Raw genomic sequence first — 18,800 nt, forward strand, 5'->3', positions numbered from 1 at the left:
CGTTATTTATATCAAAGTAGCACCCAGACCCCCCCAGTCAGATTGAGGTGCCTCTGCTAGGCACTGGTAAAGAGACATGTTCAAAGTCTCTGCAATTCTGCAGACCCACAAAAGGAGCAGCTTCAGTAGAGGAAATACTGTTTAGTTTGGGATTATATGCAAGTGCTGCAATAAAACCTCTAAATGGTTTAGCAAAGAAGAGTTTTGTGTTTTAAATAACTCTACAGTTTGGCCAATGGTTTGCCATGATCCTAAACTCAGGGTTTCACCATGACTTTTGTTTTTTACCATATGCCTTTCCAGCCAGAAATGTCCCATGCCCTCCCCTCTCCAACACCCTTTAACTCAGTTCAAGAAAGTACCCAAAATAAACATTCATTATTTAATGAAATGTTGCCCGTTTTTAGGGAACATACTGAAGCTATTAGGTGATTTGCCCTCCCAAATTCTTTACAGAAACCAAAGATATTACAGTAAACAATTACCGTTAGAGGCAAGGATACATTATACCACCATTTCCTAGCTTATTAAATACTTGAGCTAGAAAAAGAACCAGAGCACGGTGCACACTATTTGCAGATAGTAACTTTTTATTTATTTATTTATTTTTTAAATAAAGTTGTGGCAAAGTTACTGATCCCTCCCCAGTCAGGATGCAGCTGTGCCTCAGTTCTAGGTTGACCAGATGTCCTGATTTTCTAGGGACAGTCCCGATATTAGGGGCTCTCTCTTATAGACTATTATCCCCCACCCTCTGTCCTGATTCTTCACATTTACTATCTGGTCGCCCTACTCGGTTCCCCAGTCATTCCACCTCCCTTTCACTGTCAAAGATACTTTGGCTAAAGGGTTAAACTAAGAACTTTTCCCTTTCAATGGGGAAGAAAAGTCCTTCAGGCAAGATTCCAAGCAAAAAGCTTTCACCTCATTCTACTCTGAGCCACAATGCTCTCTCAAGCCTCTAAGGGAATTTCACCTTTTCCAGGGTCCACAACTAGACATTCGCCTACAGTTGCAGGGAACCACCCCTCTTCACACAAGGGTATCAGCACTCAAGGTGGCATTAATGTACAGGAGAGCCCATGCTCCCCCTTTATTACAAGCTCCAGCCCTAAGGCCACAAATAATGAAGTCACTGTCTGCTCTAGCCTCCAGCCGTTTCATTTTCCCACACAATGGCTACCGCTTATGTTGGTTTGTTTTCTGCCTACCTGTTAGGCTCTCTCCTGCCAGCGATTCCCAGGCTTCTTCTCCCATTCTCTTTAGGGTTTGCACATATCCCAGTACTAGAGAGCCCACCAGCAGGCTGCTTCTTCCTTCTTGTGATGAAAGAGAAGCTTATTTATATCCTACCTCCCCCGGTCCCCAGCAGGCCCTGCTCTCAGACTAGAGTTCCCATCCATCGCTCTGGGAACTACAACCCCTAGAATGGCTTGGTCCAGGATTAGCTAGGTGAGTTCTCATAGAATCACAGAAATATAGGGCTGGAAGGGACCTCAAGAAATCACCAAGTCCAGCCCCCTGCACTGTAGCAGAACCACTCAGACAGGTGTTTATCCAACCTGCTTAAGACACCCAATGATGAGGCTTCCACAATCTCCTTTAGAAGCCTATTCCAAAGTTTAACTACCCTTACAGTTAGAAAGCATCTAATATCTAACCTAGATCTCCCTTGCTGCAGATTAAGTCCACTTTTTGTCCTACCTTTAGTGGACATGGAGATAGAATAAGAATATCAGGCTTGGAAGGGACCTCAGGAGGTCATCTAGTCCAACCCTCTGCTCAAAGCAGCACCAATCCCCAATTTTTGCCCCAGATCCCTAAATGGCCCCCTCAAGGATTGAACTCACAACCCTGGGTTTAGCAGGCCAATGCTCAAACCACTGAGCTATCCCTCCCCCTGAGAGATCACATTGATCACAATCCTCTTTACAGCAGTCCTTAATATGTTTAGGTTTATCAGGTCTCCCTTCAATCTCTCTCAAGACTGAACTTTTTTTTTTTAATAAACCCCAAAGCCTGTCCTTGTAGTTTGCAATTGTGCCTTTAATATTGTCTCCTTCAGAAATTGCCAGCTCTCCTGAACAACTTTTCTTAAGTTTTCTTCCCATGGGGTCTTACCTACTATTTCTTTGAGTTTGTTGAAGACCTCTTTTTTTAACATCCTTATTCTGCTTCTCTCACTCCTTCCTTTCCTAAGGAATTATGATTATTTCATGATCACTTTCACCCAAATTGCCTTCTATCTTGACATTTGTTACCAGAATCAAGTATAAAATGGCTATCCCCCTGGTTACTTTCTTCACTTTCTGAAACAAAACGTTATCCCCCAATACATTCTAAGGACGTATTGGTATTACTTTTCCAACACATGTCTGGGTAGTTAAAATCCACCATCATCATCAGGTCTTGTGTTTTGGATATTTCTGGTATTTGTTCTAGAAGTGCTGCATCCACCCCGTCTTCCTGATTTGGTGGTCTGTAATAGACCTCTACCATGGACAATAATCTTATTTTTTCATCCCTTTTATCTGTACCCAGAGATGCTGAACTGGTCTGCTTCCCACCTCCTACTGGTCCTCAAAATAAGCGTATGTATTTCTTCATGTACAATGGAACCCCTCTTCCCTTTTTGTGCTGCTTGCCCTTCCTGAACAAGCTGTACCTCTCTACACCAATATTCCAGTCATGAGACTTCTCAACAAGTCTCTGCGATGCCAATTAAGTGATCATTTAGCTTATGTACTAATACTTGGTTATTCCTTTTTATTCCCCCACACTCCTTGCATTTGTATATAGACAACTCACATGTTGAGCAGATTCCTCCACTGATTTTCTCTTATGACCCTATTGTAATTTTTCATGTCCCCCACCCAACATCTAAACCCCTTTTTATACTTACCTGTGGACTTTTGTCACTTGCCCCCTTTGAACCTACTTTAAAGTCCTCCTAACTAACTAGGTCGGTAAGTCAGCGTGCAAAGATGCTCTTCCCCTTCGTCAGGTGGACCCCATCTCTTCCTATCATACAACCTTCCCACAACAGCATCCCATAGTTGAGGAAGCTGAAGCCCTCACATTAACAACCTTCATACCCATGCTTTTCTCTCTAGGATATGCACGGCCCTGCCTGTGTCCTTCTCCTCAACCAGGAGGATGGAGACAACCACCTGCAGCCTGGCCCCTACATGCTAGTTCCTAGAGCTCTGGAGTCACAGCTGATCTGCTCAGGGTCAGATCTGGCAGTATCAGTGTCTACATGGATGAGCAGCATGAGGTAGCAATCAGAGGGATGGGACAAGCCTTGAAATGTGTAAAGCCACTGATCTTGTTTTGCCCCTCCATGATGGTCTGTACAGAGCCAAATCTGGCAAGTTTCAAGGTAGGCTACTTGTGAGGGACATGTGGCCATCTAGCCATCATGTTTTCTCAAGAGGGGTACCCCAGGGGGAGGCAAGAAGGTCTTCCATCCTGCTTTCCCTGGGTCAAAGTTGAAGATTATTCTCGCAGGGAAGTTGGTAGGCATTTGTGGCAGATAGACTATACCACCTTAGAGAGCACTGGGTGACTGAGCACGTGTGACCCGTTTACTTAGAAAACTTTTTTTTAAATCAATGGCATGAATTCAAGTTGAATGTTTCTGATCATTCAGATGAAGCTGCCTCTCTGAATGGTGTCCAACTTCTTCTCACTCTTGACAGTGAAGGGCCCTGTTTCAGGCCCATAAGGCAGAATATTGACCAACACATTCTATATCCTCAGCTTCTTCTCTCTACTGATCAGCGTTCAGTTTGCAAATGATGTTCTTGATGAGGTGCCCCATTGACACTTTTGCAGTGCATGTTTCAAACTCGCTCTCTCAATGCCACCCGTATTATTGACAACAGAACAGAGGCAGGTGAAATCACAGAATCGCAACTAGGTTGCTGCCACTAAGATGCTAAAGCCCGCAGCATGTTTGAATTGCCAACTGGAAGAATTCTGGTTTTAGTCCAATTAATTTTCAGGCGAACTTTTGGTGCTGAGCTTTTCAGGGCTTCAAGGTGCCGTTACTAGTTCATCCATTGATTTGACAATTAGCATTATGTCGTCGGCATAACCAATGTCGGTGACGTTATCAAGACATATTTCTAAACTGCATTTACTTAGCGTGTGGTCACTGCACTAAAGCATTCCGGAGTGGCAACGCGTCCTTGTCAAATACCCAACCTAAATCTGAAAGACTACATTTTCCCCCACACCCCATTTACAAAAAACTCTGAGAGTCATCATAAAAGAGGTAACTTTCTACAGAGCTTGTGAAGGTGGTCTGTGAGTTTCAAGCTCAGCCAAAGCAATTGCCTGTCAATGGTAAGTTGAAGATTTGCTCTGTCATGGAATGGCCGGGAACAAAGCCAGCCTGTTACAGTCTTCTCTTGCTCCTTAAGGTATCAGCAGCTCAGGCCAAAAAGAGACGCAAAAAAGAAAAAACCAAACCCCACACCACAAACTTTACCCAGGATGGATAAAAGAGATGCTGCAATAATTAGTCGTTTGTCACCCTTGTTTCCAAACCAGTCAAATAATGCCTTTTTGCCAGTCAGATGGGATCAAATCTTTTCTCCAGATCAGCAGCTCTCAAACTGTGGGTTGGGGACCCCAAAGTGGGTCGCGACCAATGTTCCCTCTAATTTTTGACAGGCTGGGTGTGCAAAAAATTTCTTCTATGCAAACTTTGAAGCAGAGTTCAAATTTGTGCGCCATGAGGAAAATGCACCAAGCAAGTAAAATGCTTATACATTATCCCTTTCCCCGCCTTGCCAGCTAGTAGAATCTGGCTGTGTGGATAGATGACGGGTGAACCATGTCAAAAGTCTCCCGTAAATGATATTTCGGTCTGGCTCCCATGTAGTATTTCATTTTTTTTGTGCGCGGGGTTCAGGATCTCTGTGCGCGCGCACAGATTAGAGGGAACGTGGTCACGACCCTGTTTTAATGGGGTCACAAGGGCTGGTGTTAGACTTGTTGGGGCCTAGGGCTGAAGCCAAACCCTGAGCCCCACCACCCATGGCTGAAGCCCAAGCCGGAGGGCTTTAGCCCTGGGTAGTGGGGCTCAGGTTACAGCCCTTGGGCTTCAGCTTTGGCACCCCCTGCTCAAGGTAGTGGGGCTTGGATGGACTCAGGCTTCAATCCCCCCTCCTGGAGTGTGTAGTAATTTTTGTTGTCAGAACGGGGTCATGGTGCAATAAAGTTTGAAAACCCCTGCTCAACATCATGGGCAGTGACAAAAGATCAGTTGGCCCAGTTCTGCCTTATTTACCTTAAGCTTCTTCATATTTCTGGATTTCGTTAATAGTGATGAGGTTCAATAAGGATAAGTGCAGGGTCCTGCACTTAGGACGGAAGAACCCAATGCACAGCTACAGACTAGGGACCGAATGGCTAGGCAGCAGTTCTGCGGAAAAGGACCTAGGGGTGACAGTGGACGAGAAGCTGGATATGAGTCAGCAGTGTGCCCTTGTTGCCAAGAAGGCCAATGGCATTTTGGGATGTATAAGTAGGGGCATAGCGAGCAGATCGAGGGACGTGATCGTTCCCCTCTATTCGACATTGGTGAGGCCTCATCTGGAGTACTGTGTCCAGTTTTGGGCCCCACACTACAAGAAGGATGTGGATAAATTGGAGAGAGTCCAGCGAAGGGCAACAAAAATGATTAGGGGACTGGAACACATGAGTTATGAGGAGAGGCTGAGGGAGCTGGGATTGTTTAGCCTGCAGAAGAGAAGAATGAGGGGGGATTTGATAGCTGCTTTCAACTACCTGAAAGGGGGTTCCAAAGAGGATGGCTCTAGACTGTTCTCAATGGTAGCAGATGACAGAACGAGGAGTAATGGTCTCAAGTTGCAGTGGGGGAGGTTTAGATTGGATATTAGGAAAAACTTTTTCACTAAGAGGGTGGTGAAACACTGGAATGCGTTACCTAGGGAGGTGGTAGAATCTCCTTCCTTAGAGGTTTTTAAGGTCAGGCTTGACAAAGCCCTGGCTGGGATGATTTAACTGGGAATTGGTCCTGCTTCGAGCAGGGGGTTGGACTAGATGACCTTCTGGGGTCCCTTCCAACCCTGATATTCTATGATTCTATGAATTCACCAGAATTTTGTGTGAAATGCGGCCAGCATCAGATATAAACTTACATCACAAGAGTTCATATATAATGAATTATTGTACAAGGACAGTTTGATTTTATAAAATGTAAGAAAAAAATTCAACACTAGTATAACTATGGTATGAGATATAGGCAACCTTGTAAAACACTAAGATTTCTTTTCACAGAATCATAGAAGATGAGGTCTCTTCCAACCCTCATCTTCTATGATTCTGTGAAAAGAAATCTTAGTGTTTTACAAGGTTGCCTATATCTCATACCATAGTTATACTAGTGTTGAATTTTTTTCTTACATTTTATAAAATCAAACTGTCCTTGTACAATAATTCATTATATATGAACTCTTGTGATGTAAGTTTATATCTGATGCTGGCCGCATTTCACACAAAATTCTGGTGAATTCATAGAATCATAGAATATCAGGGTTGGAAGGGACCCCAGAAGGTCATCTAGTCCAACCCCCTGCTCAAAGAAGGGCCAACACCAACTAAATCATCCCAGCCAGGGCTTTGTCAAGCCAGGCTTTAAAAACCTCTAAGGATGGAGATGCCACCACCTCCCTAGGTAACCCATTCCAGTGCTTCACCACCCTCCTAGTGAAATAACATTTCCTAATGTCCAACCTAGACCTTCCCCACTACAACTTGAGACTATTGCTCCTTCTCCTGTCATCTGCCACCAGAGAACAGCCGAGCTCCATCCTCTTTGGAACCCCCTATTCAGGTAGTTGAAAGGTGCTAGCAAATCCCGTCACTCCTCTCTTCTGCAGACTAAACAAGTCCAGTTCCCTCAGCCTCTTCTCATAAGTCATGTGCCCCAGCCCACTCATCATTTTCGTTGCCCTCCACTGGGCTCTCTCCAAATTTGTCCACATCCCTTCTGTAGTGGGGAGACCAAATTGGATGCAATACTCCAGGTGTGGCCTCACCAGCGCAGGAGAGGGGGAAATAATCACTTTCCTCGATCTGCTGGCAATGCTCCTACTAATGCAGCCCAATGCGCCATTAGCCTTCTTGGCAACAAGGGCACACTGCTGACTCATATCCAGCTTCTCATCCACTGTAATCTCCAGATCCTTTTCTGCAGAACTGCTACTTAGCCAGTCAGTCCCCAGCCTGTAGCAGTGCAGGGGATTCTTCCATCCTAAGTGCAGGACTCTGCACTTGTCCTTGTTGAACCTTATCAGATTTCTTTTGGCCCAGTCCTCCAATTTGTCTAGGTCACTCCAGTGTATCTACCTCTCCCCTCAGCTTAGTGTCATCTGCTAACTTGTTGAGAGTGCAATCCTTCCCATCATCCAGATCATTAATAAAGACGTTGAACAAAAACAGCCCCAGGACCGACCCCGGGACAGTCCGTTTGATACTGGCTGCCAACTAGACATCGAGCTGTTGATCATTACCTGTTGAGCCTGACAATCTACCATACAGTCCATTCACCCAATCCATATTTTTTTTAAAAATACTTGCTGGCAAAAATGTGGGAGACCGTATCAAAAGCTTTGCTAAAGTCAAGATACATCACGTCCGCTGCTTTCCCCATATCCACAGAGCCAGTTATCTCATCACAGAAGACAATCAGGTTGGTCAGGCATGACTTGCTCTTGGTGAATCCATGTTGACTGTTTCTAGTCATCTTCTTCTCCAAGTGCTTTAAAATGGTTTCCTTGAGGCCCTGCTCCATGATTTTTCCAGGGACTGAGGGTGAGGAAACATGGAGGCCTGTCATAGATTACTTCAATAGTAACAGATAGTTTTTCTTTAGTGTAGTCAAAATTCCCAGAAGAGTATTTCTCATCCTGTAGGGTGGACTAAAGAATTCTCGTTTTAATTGTGCAAACAGAAATCCCTGCATATATTTCCTTACTACTAACATCTCAGACCACAAATATCTGATAGCATACGTTGACTTGTTTGAGTAACGGATCACAAAGAGTGGTCATTTTGGATGATATAGTAATGCATAAGTGTTAACTGCTTCACAAAATGGTTTCTCTCCCCCCAAATGATCGGCATAAACATAAGACTATTGTAGTTAGCACAAGAAAGATATACTGCTCCTCTGATTAACTACATGGTATACTGTGGATATTTGTTAAAAAGTCCAGTAGCGCACTGGGTATGTTCTCATTTCACTCACTTGGTACCTAGCATTTCCTTCCTCCTCTATCCCATATCACAACCATTTATAAAGTTTATTAAAAACACCATGCCAATATAAAACTACTGGTGTTTATAATGTTCAAATTTGAAAAGCACTTGTTTAAAGACTTGAAGTAGAAGGGAAATTAATTTTGAGCAACAGCCAAATCAGATGCATGAGAAGAAAGAATAACCAACTGAAGAGTAATATTTTGACTTAAAAGCATGTTTAGGAAACCACAAAAACTGAATGCCTCATAAAGATGAGAGATTTTCATTAAAGATTAGAAGTGTTTATGGAATCTTTAAATTCCTTTGCTGCACAAAACCTACCAGCTAACACCCTTTCAGGGCAATTCTCATGGTAGTGGGCTTCTGGTTTTGATTTTAGAAAACCAAAGATTCCATCAACCTTTTGCATTTAATATGAAATATGTCAAAAGCTTATAGCTCTATCAGTGGAGAAACAGGTGTAACGTACAGTTTTCGCCATGTAATCTTCTGCTATATCATGGCATGGCAAGGAACAAGGGACTCACTGGTATCTACTGGTAAGTTTCAGTAGGTCTAACCAGTTTGGTGTACCCCAGCTCACTAATGCCATAACCTCCCTTTAAAAAGGTGTCAAATAAGAGAACAAAGTTAATATACGGCTAGTTACTATTACTACATGGAGGACAAATTCAGAAATACAGACATATTGAAAATTATGTTATTCAAGTGCGTCTGCCAGGCAGGAGTGAAGTTACCCTGCTGTAAGCAAAGGAATGTGGTTCTGCCATGTGGAAGGTATTTCCAAGGTAAGTTAAGAGACAATGGGAATGCCATTTACATAAAAGGGGAGGAGACAACCACTCACATCATGGCAAAGGGAAGAGTTTGCTAAAATGCAAATTGATCTGGTTCCTGAAAACACCAGCAGTGGAAGAAGCTAGCACAGAACTTCCTTCACCAGGAGGCTCCATGCCTCCTTTCCTCATAGCTTGAATGAGCTTCACGGGGGGAGGGCTGGGAAGAACTTTCCAAAGAATCTGTCAAACATTCATTAGACTATAAAATATACTTCTGGGGGAATTCTGCACCATTACGCATGTGTAGAATTTATGTCCCCCACAGAAAAATGACTCTTTCACAGGGAAGCCAGAAGAGTGGTTATTGCAACCCTCTCCAGCAGTATGTTTCAGATGCCCAGGGCAGCCAGCAGAGAGGTAAATCACGGTGGGGCAGGGACTGAGGAAGACCTGGTTTGTGGCGCCTACCCAGCACCAGGCTCAGCTGCTAGTCCCAGCTGAAGAGGACGGGACTTCCTCTTCCCCTACACAGGATTTGGGGCTGGGTCAGACCCACCCCCAGATTTCTCCCACAGCTGCAGGAAGCTCTGCACCCAGGAACATCCCCCAACAAGCTTCTGTGCATCCAGATCCCCACACTGAAACACCTGTACCCAAACAGAACCCTCTGAACCCACACCTGGATCCCCCAAACTAAGCCCCTCCACTCTTGGATCCTGCCTTGCTGAGCCTGCCAGCCCATACCTGGTGCACCTGGCATGGACCTAAGGTGTTTTTGGGGCAGGCCCAGTCCTTGCGTTGCGTCAGAGTTGGATGCAGCCTCACCGCTGAGTCTGTGTCCCAGGGCGGGAGAGAGCTGCAAGTGATTGCCCACCTCTGTGTGGCCAATGGCTTGTGCTTCCCAATGCCATGCTGGAGTCTCCACATTTATTTGATAAATAAAATTTGCAGAGTTTTAAAATACAGTGCGCACAATTTTTAGTTTTTTGGTGCAGAACGCCCTCAGGAGTAAAAAGAGCAGCAAAGAACCTCATGTTATCCTTCACCTAAGATGACACAGGAACAGAACACTTTGGACTTTATGGGAAATCCTGAGCAGAAGGGCTGGCAGCCATCTTGCTGTAAAGCAGAATGATCAGAATCTTAATAAAACTACAGTCTTGGTTTAAGGTAGTCTTACTCTCTAGAAAGCACTTGTCACTTTTATTTGCTTGTAACCATTTCTAAGTTCATTCTTTATACCTGAACACTTAAAATCCCAGGAAACTTGTTTTTCTTTCATCTAAACCAACCATTGCTGTGTTTGATTTAAAGTAAATGTTAACTCCAGTTAATGTGGAAAGCTGCTGGGTACTGTATCTTTAAAAAAAATTTTTTTTTTTTTTTACTCTCTCCCAGTGGTCCAGAGGAGGGCTGCATATTGCAGAGCACATAGTTTGAGGAAAATTCAGAACTGGGGGTGTTCGGTTCATCTTGCCAGGCTGCTGGATTCACAGTTGCTGAGTCAGAGTTGTTTAACACAGTGCAGGCTTGTATGCTGTTTGGGAGCATCCAGACAAGGGCACTACAGCAGCAGAGTAAATTAAGCACCCAGGATTACAAGGCAGGCAGTGACAACCCCTCACTGTTCTGGATGGCATCTCAGTATGTGACAACATCAAGATTACTTCATTAGCAAGAACAGTTACCAAATCCGTAATATGCCCTAATTAGAGAGGTGGGTTGGAGAAGGAACGAACAATGTGACAATAAATAGAAATCTCTGCCATAATACAAATACTCTTTCACCTTACAGGCCAGCAGCAGTTGTGCTGTGGAAGCTACCCAAACATTTATCTACCAGTTGGGCACCAATCTGGATTCGTACTGTCAGCGGATGCTGTTTCAGAGATGTGCATGGTGACTACTGTGCCAGAGGAGGGATTTTAAGAAAAACTGGATTTTCCCCAAACAGTGCAGGAGCTACAGATGAAGTTTGTGTGTCCATTGTCCACCCCCTCCCCCCCCACCGGTCCAACTAGCCCAAGAGAACATCAACCAAAGAGGTGCTGTTCTTGGTGATAAAACTCTTACTGGACATGTGGGGTAGGAGACCCTATATAGAACAGAATGTGTTGACGTGAGTTAGAGGCATTCAAGAGGGAACCATAGAGGTAGTCATGTCTGCAGTAGAGAAATGTGGCAAGGCCCTGTGATGCACTAGCTTCTGTGTTCATACGTTGTCCGGTCATAATCCTTGCAGATATAGAAATCAGTGCCTCTGAGACAAGAGTGAAGCTACTGTGAATCTCTTGACTTGGCATGCAATCCCACCATTACTCATTTGGTGGGAAAAAAGAGACAAGATTCAATTTTTCCCTTATAATTCTCACACACCAATATCCTCTAACATCATGAAGCTGTCCAGAATGGAGAACACCTTGCTTTACTTTTAGTTAAATAAATGGATAGAGAAAGCTTGTGTACCTAAAGGCTGATGGTATGACTGAAATCAAACTAGCATACATATACTAACTCAAGGATGGGGAGGAAACAAAGTCCTTCCTTGCTCCGTGTAAAAACCAGAAAAAAAGGTATACACAGATTTTGAGTAAAGTGAGATCCTTTCCCCTTCAGGAAATAACTCTGGTCTAATGTCAGGTCCTGGGGCAAAAACCTCAGAGGGTGGCTTGAGGAGCTGTGGCTTATCAGTCTGCCCACCACTGCTGGAGCCTGAGGAGGTGGTTCTTTCATCTTTCCGGAGATAAGAGTCTTAAGGCCTGGTCTACAGTAGGTGAGGGGGTGGGGAGGAAATCAATCTAAATTACGCAACTTCAGCTACGTGAACAAACATAGCTAAAGTCAACGTACTTAGATCTACTTACTGCGCTGTCTTCATTGCAGGAGGTCGACTCCGCCTGCGTTTCTTGCTCCAGTGGAGTACCGGAGTCAACAGGAGAGCGCTCGATTTATCGCGTCTTCACTAGACGCGATAAATCAACCCCCGCTGGATTGATCACTCCCGAGGTAAGTGTAGACATGCCCTCAGAACTACTGATATCAGTCACTGCATTGCTATTCATGGTAAGCAAAGCTACAGCAGCAGGTGGTCTGTCACATGCTCTGCCCTCCTACCATTTGTTGCTTTGGGTGTTTGAATTTAATTCTATACCATGGATCATACCCAATACATAAAACACATCATATTAACTCAAATATACAAGAGTCAAAAGTACAGCTAAAACCAGCCCTCAACCTCATCTAAATTCCCATCTCTTGTGGGACTGTTACACTCTTCTCTGGCACACTCCCAGCAGAGTCTAAGAATCTAAGTTCAGCTGGGCTTTATGTCCCAACAGCCAAGACTTAGATCCACAAATCAGTGGATCAGTGCTTAATAATCTGCTACTGCTTGGAGTGGTTTTGGATATTTGGGTAGGCTTATAAAGTCCTGGAACCTCTTGGGAAATTAGCTGTAACCTGAAGTCCATGCTAATCCTGGCTGATCATACATTAAAATGTAAAATCAACCTCTAAGCATTTATGTCATTCGCAGGACAGTTCAAGCCAACAGCTGAGAGTCTGAGGAGAAAAAGATAGCATCTGTGTGTTCCATTAGTGCTTCTGGCTTTAATTGGCCAACATTACAAAACAGAAGGAGTCTGAACACCATATGAGTAAAAAGCCAAGTACACAAAATGATGAAATAGAGGTTAACAGGCACTATTCTTTTAAACTAAATCTGGGCCTTCAATTTCTAGTTCTAAAAGTTTAACATTTTTCATGCCATCAAAAGAACTATTAGTTATTTCTTACATAGCCCAGGGAATTACATTTATTGTCAGAAGTTTCCATTTTGTCAGATCTCTACACATTTGAAGTCAGCTTTTGAGTCAAGGGGAAGAATTTGCGCATTGAATTTTAATTTAATTTTATTTTTTGGTCTTATATGTTATCTCTTGAAAGGGACTATTTCTTCCTCTACACTTCAGTAGGCACTGATTTAAATAATGAGCTATTTAAAAACTGTTTATATTCAGGGGGGAAAGAAACTAGTTGCTACGCCCAGTACTGCAGCTGCCCTTGCATACATGTGAGCTCTGATAAGCTACTGTGTCAAAACTAAAAAACGTAAACAACGATGTCCCTGTCAGCCCAACTCTTCTTAGCAAGAGAGCCAGAATCAGACTGTGGAAATGCAGTGGTTGAAAGTTCTCCATCTTAAGTGCATTTCTTATGCTAGCCTCTGTTTCTAAGAGAGAAACCAGGACAATCAGAGAACAGTGTGTGTATGTGCGTGCATGCACCTAAATATTAATACTCCCCACAAAATAAGCCCCATTCAGGACAGTGCAGAGACCCAACTTTTTGCAAAAACACGTAGTGTTTTCGCTAATAAAGAGTTTCCTTTACTGAGAGCAGCCCTTTGGTCTCCAAAGCCCATAGCCAAGGGACTCAGTTATTTTTGGGGAAAAACTAGAAGTACCAAAGAGTCTCTACTTTTTTTTAAAAAAAAGTAAATTTTAGCTCTCCTTTGAGAAGACTGATTTATATTAGCCTTTAAAACATAAAACCAAGTAAACCAATCACTAAGGTTGAGATAAATATAGCAGCGGGACGCTGCCTCTACAGCTGGAAGTCTGTGGGATGGGGACCTAAAGACACACACACAGATGTAAAAGTTTGGGTGTATCCCAAAAGTGTCATCTCACTATTCCTCCCCAAAATCCTCAAGCCAGCCCTGTGCTTAGTACTGTGATCATGGAAGACAGACTCCCTTGCATTGGAAGCGCTTTGCAAGCATCTCCAAAGATGCTACGACAAGCTTTGTATTTACTACTTTGGCATGCATGGAAAGGGTTGGAATAATGCGGCAAAGCTCAAAGCAGGTGTCAAGGGTTAAAACAAAACTCCATAAACATATCTCCATAGTCAAGTGCAGCAACAAGCAACAGTGAAGCAGCTCACTGAAAAGCCTCTGAGAAGCCCAATCTGTCAAGTCTCACTCAAATAGGGCTTTCATCTGTTTGCATAAAGCCTCTTTTTGGTTTGCCTTTAAGTTTAAACTGAAGCTTCATAATAAGTGATCAAGTTCTCCATGAGCACAACTCAGCTCTTCAGAAATGCTGTTATATTAAACTGTGCACTTTACTCTTATGGATCTTCCTTACAGGGAAGACAGCTCACTGTAATATTTTATTAAGGCTTATTTTAAACCTGTAACTTTAATACAGATGCTAATATTTTAACCATTTTTTAAAGTCAAGATTACACAGCAGGCCATTTAACCCAAAAAGTCTAGAAGGAGGCAGGTGACACTGATAATGTTCTAGCCCAATATCCAAACTGATCTACAGAACTTCAGAAACATGCACGGGACTGGAAAAGAACATGGTCACTGTGTGTTGTGTGGGACTGAGGGGGAGATCTGCCCACAGGACAGAATAACTAGAGAGCCATACCTTTTCACAAATGGAGCTACAGATTAGCAATGCTCCAGAGAAGCGCATGACTAGTAGAAATGTTGCTGAGAATGATTGATGTACGTTTGCAAAGCAGAGTGCAGAAGCTTGCACAATGCACGTCCTTATGCCCACTAGCCTGGCTCTGGTCCTCGTCTTTCCAACCAACTTAAGAAAACTATCCAATTTAAATACATACATCTGATCTGCTTTAATGGAAATATTCAAAAGTGATACAAGTGGGGCAAGTGAAAACAAATTCTAAAGACCCGTTTCTGAAATTGGCAGTAAGGGACTGCACAGGGTGGTGTTTTATTTTTTAAATACATAACTGAAGAGCTGAATTTGAACAAAACCTTTAAAAAAACAGCCACACATATACACACACATTTGAACTTGCATCACTGGTATCTAGTTTTAATTTTGTAACATGAGTCTGAAAAGATTCCTTTATAATTGGGATTAGTTTCAGGAAAGACCCAACAGCCAAGGAAACTACAAGAGATCTTGCTAAAGACTCTTGCAAAGCTCCACAAAGCACTGATTGTTCACAGTCTTTAGCAAACAGTTCATGTATCAGGTGACTCAATACATTCGGAATAGTGCCTTCAATTCAAAACGCAAAATAGTACAGAGGGTTACACCTTTTGTGCTAGTATCAAATATTTTAGCTTTTACACTACTAGTCTTATCAATGGACCAAGGAGATATCAACAATTTCAGTTTAAACACAAAAATTTCCCAATACTGACTGGGAACTGCTTTTCTTACACACCAGTAATTTGTTCTAGATGACATGAGAGTGTCCAAAAGTTATGAAAGCGTGGTATTCTGTATATGGCAGTGAAAGAGAAAATGTTGAGATAGAAGGTTAGCACATTCAGTTCCTCTTTTTGGAGGCAAGTGAGATTTGAGGGTCCAGAAATGTCTTTCCAAATCCTTTATATAACTAGAAACATATCTACAGCAATTTTACTTCTAGTAGTTAGATGACAATTAGAGACTTTTTAAATCTGGCAATATTAAAAAACCATACAAAATACATATTAAGAACTAAGCAAATGTTTTAGAACAACTTTATGAAAGGCTTTTTATTTGCAAGGTGTATTTACATATTCCATAAAGTCCCATCACCTCCAGCTGTGTACAGTGCAGCTCCTTCTCAGCAGGAAGATTTTAAAATCAATCTCCACAGCATTTCGTAAGCTCAGTTCAACCAGAAGTTGATTGGAGGGGGGAGGGAAGGGAGAGAAGAGGAAGTAGAAGTCACAGAAAAGTTCTGATCGCAAGTGCGTGGTCAGGAAAGATATACAACTAATATGGGATGCTTGGCCAACTAAGGGTTTCAAAATCCCCACAAACACAGAAGTATTGAGTAGTTTAAAAGAGACCCCTTCAAAATCTGTTTTTCCAAAAACTAAGTTTTTTATTTAGTATATGGGAAAGGTCTGACTTGAACAAGACCTTGCTGTCATTCCATAGTCTGTTATTAGGTAAGCTACCTAGTGAATACATAATTAGGGCTAGGTAAACAACTAACTCCCAAGAACCAGACCTTTTTGAAGGACTGGAAGTGTTTAACTAGACTCTCTCCATCCTCCCTCCTGCACTCTGTAACCCCAAAAAACTAACACTTTTGTCTTGACAATACCAGCATAGTGCTGCTTTTTCCTACCATCCGTATGGCCTCACCTATCAAGTCCCCACTTACTCTTTCGATGCACAACACATCCCATCACCTCTCACAGCCTCAAGATGGGGGGGGGGGTTTTTGAGAATATTTCTAATATTGTGTCAATTATTCACATGATTTTCAGCTGACTCAACAGCAGATTCACTAATCCTGCTGCTGAAGTAGCCCAAAACTAGGAGCTCAGAATACTCCCCTGCTGTTCTGGCACTGTCTTAGCCACACCTTTCAAACGCTCCTCACTTGCGGAAATACTCCACATTTAGAAGTGCTCTTCTGTTTTTCCTCCTTGTGACCACATTTGTCCAGTAGCCATTCTAACAGTGGCAACTGCAAACTGCTCCCACCAACTAGCAACATCACCATGTTGGATCCTCAGCAAGACATACAAAAGTGGCAGGGAGAGTGAAGAAAAGATGTGGGCAGAGACAGAGGGAAGCAGCTAGGCAAGAGACAGTCCGTAACTTAAATAATGCATTAGGGGTGGGTGGGTGCTTCATTTTGTCTGTTTCAATGTTACAAAACATTAAAAGGGGATGGGTTCGTCTTGGAAAAAATCACCAAAAAAATGTATTATGTAATTCATGGAGAGTCCCAAAGTCACGGCGAAGACACAACCCAAATTCCATATTTGAGTTAACTGTATTTGATTACATGAATAAGTTAATGCTGGGATATGAATTAGAAACTCCTTCCAGTAGAGGCTAATAGTGTCACAGCAAGAGGAACATTAGACAATATTGGCTTGCTACTAATAAATATTTTAGAGTTTTCTTTCCGTTTTGCTCTAGAATAGGAGACTCACCTATTTTCCATTTAAAATCCAAAGATTAGAAGCTTCAGTGAGCGAACTCTTCTCTTCAGAGTTCAAATAGAGAAAGAAAACTAGCTTATTTTAATTATGTATTTTACTATTTTAGCAGATTTCGTAAACTAGAGTTGAAAGGTTGCTTTTTAAACTTAACTCCACAGAAAAACTAATGAAGTTAAGGATTATTAAAATAAAAGACACTATAATTACCCAACTCTCAACCTTTAGAACCATTATTTATAAGAGGCAGAACAAACAGAATCTTTCATTACTAGAGGAAAAGTTACAAGATTCACAGATAACATTTTTACTTTTGCCAAGATGAAGACCCACCAAAGTGGAAGTGGGTTAAAACCCCAGTAAAGTTTTTAGATGACTAGGTCCGCAAACTTAGGGAATTGAAATCCTACAAAAAAAACTATGTAAAAGGTTACCTGGGAGATATGGTTGATGGAGGACTCCATTCTCCGCAGCTGGGATGCTTGAATGTCCAGCAGTTGGAGTACATTGTTGGCCAGTGCATTGATCTGATAAGCAACACTGGCAAGAGACTGGGTTGTGTATGCTTTGGTCTCTTCTAATGCTTTCCTTTTGTCGGGAGCCTGAAAAACAAACAAGATATCATTTTTGTAAGGCCAGAAGAAAGGAGGACAAACCATTACTTTTAGAATACCATTCACCCAAAAGGCCTGATTGAGTAACTGCTCTGACTGCACAATCAAATCTACATCAAGCAAGAACTCACATGAACAGGGGAAAAAAAACAAACACACCCAGACGCTAAAAACATATGGTTTTGTTTAAGTAAAGATAGTCTATGCTAAGAAGTGATTCTCTGAGTTGAAACACGACTAGTATCAATTCTCTGGAGCAGGGCTTTTGTAACCCGCCTATCCTTCACTTCCAGAGAGAAGCTTCCAATTCCCCTGACAAGTGAAATCCAGCTTCTCTCTTCACAGTACCCAAGCCAATTAAAAAAGGGAAAAGCATTTTCCCACAGTTGGGTGTCCCCCAGTGCACAAGTTTTTTACTATCAAGCCAACTCTACAGCTGTGTTGGCTGCTTATCCCACAGTGGGGGAGGAGGGAGAGCGCGGAGAGAGTCAGGAGGACATGCATTCATACGGGTCCTGCATCCAAGAGCCTTTGTGAAATTATTCCTGTTCCAATGAGGATTTGATAAACCTTTCTTCAGCTGGGGAAGCAGTCCCAAACTAAGGCAAGAGTCATACATATGTGGAGGGGCTAAAACATGGGTGGACAAAGCACGGCCGCGGCCAGCATGTCAGACATAATCCAGTCCTCGAGTTCCTGCCAGGGAGCAGGGTTGGCGCTTGCCCCGCTCTAGCACTCCAGCTGCGGAGCGGGATTCGAGGCTTGCGGGATTCGGAGCGTGCAGGGAGAGGACATGCCACTGCTTCCGGGAGTTGCTTGAGGTAAGTGCCAACCAGAGCCTGCACCACTAACCTCCTCCCACACCCCAACCCCAACACCTGTGGTAACATGCCCCTCCTCCACCACCCAGTTTAACCCTCACTTCCCAGGGGAGAGAAGGAGACAGACGACAGACAACACAAGCACAATGTTGCACTTGGTGACATTTGCCTTTTCAAGTGTGTTTAGATACAAGCAATATGAGAAGCAGAGGTGTGAATTTTCCCTACACCACGCCTCAGTAGGGTGTGACGTTCAAAACTAAACAGATTAGCCCCCTAATCTCCCTTCAGAGCAGCAATTCATACCTACCCAGTCCCTCCCAAAGGAGGAATTATTTTCTGCTAA

General features: G+C 43.0%; 1 protein-coding gene across 8 annotated transcripts in view; it reads right to left on the bottom strand.

The window, feature by feature from the left end:
- ABI1 (abl interactor 1) overlaps positions 1-18,800 on the bottom strand; it is a 125,331-nt gene that overhangs the window by 62,366 nt on the left and 44,165 nt on the right. For all 8 annotated transcript variants that reach the window (XM_048837853.2, XM_048837846.2, XM_048837841.2 and 5 more), the window contains exon 2: positions 17,454-17,621. In XM_048837853.2, the coding sequence (XP_048693810.2) occupies positions 17,454-17,483 (30 nt within the window). In that variant the 5' untranslated portion in view covers positions 17,484-17,621. The remainder of the gene's footprint in view (positions 1-17,453; positions 17,622-18,800) is intronic.

This window comes from Caretta caretta, chromosome 2, assembly GCF_965140235.1.
Source record: "Caretta caretta isolate rCarCar2 chromosome 2, rCarCar1.hap1, whole genome shotgun sequence".
Lineage (NCBI taxonomy): Eukaryota > Metazoa > Chordata > Testudines > Cheloniidae > Caretta > Caretta caretta.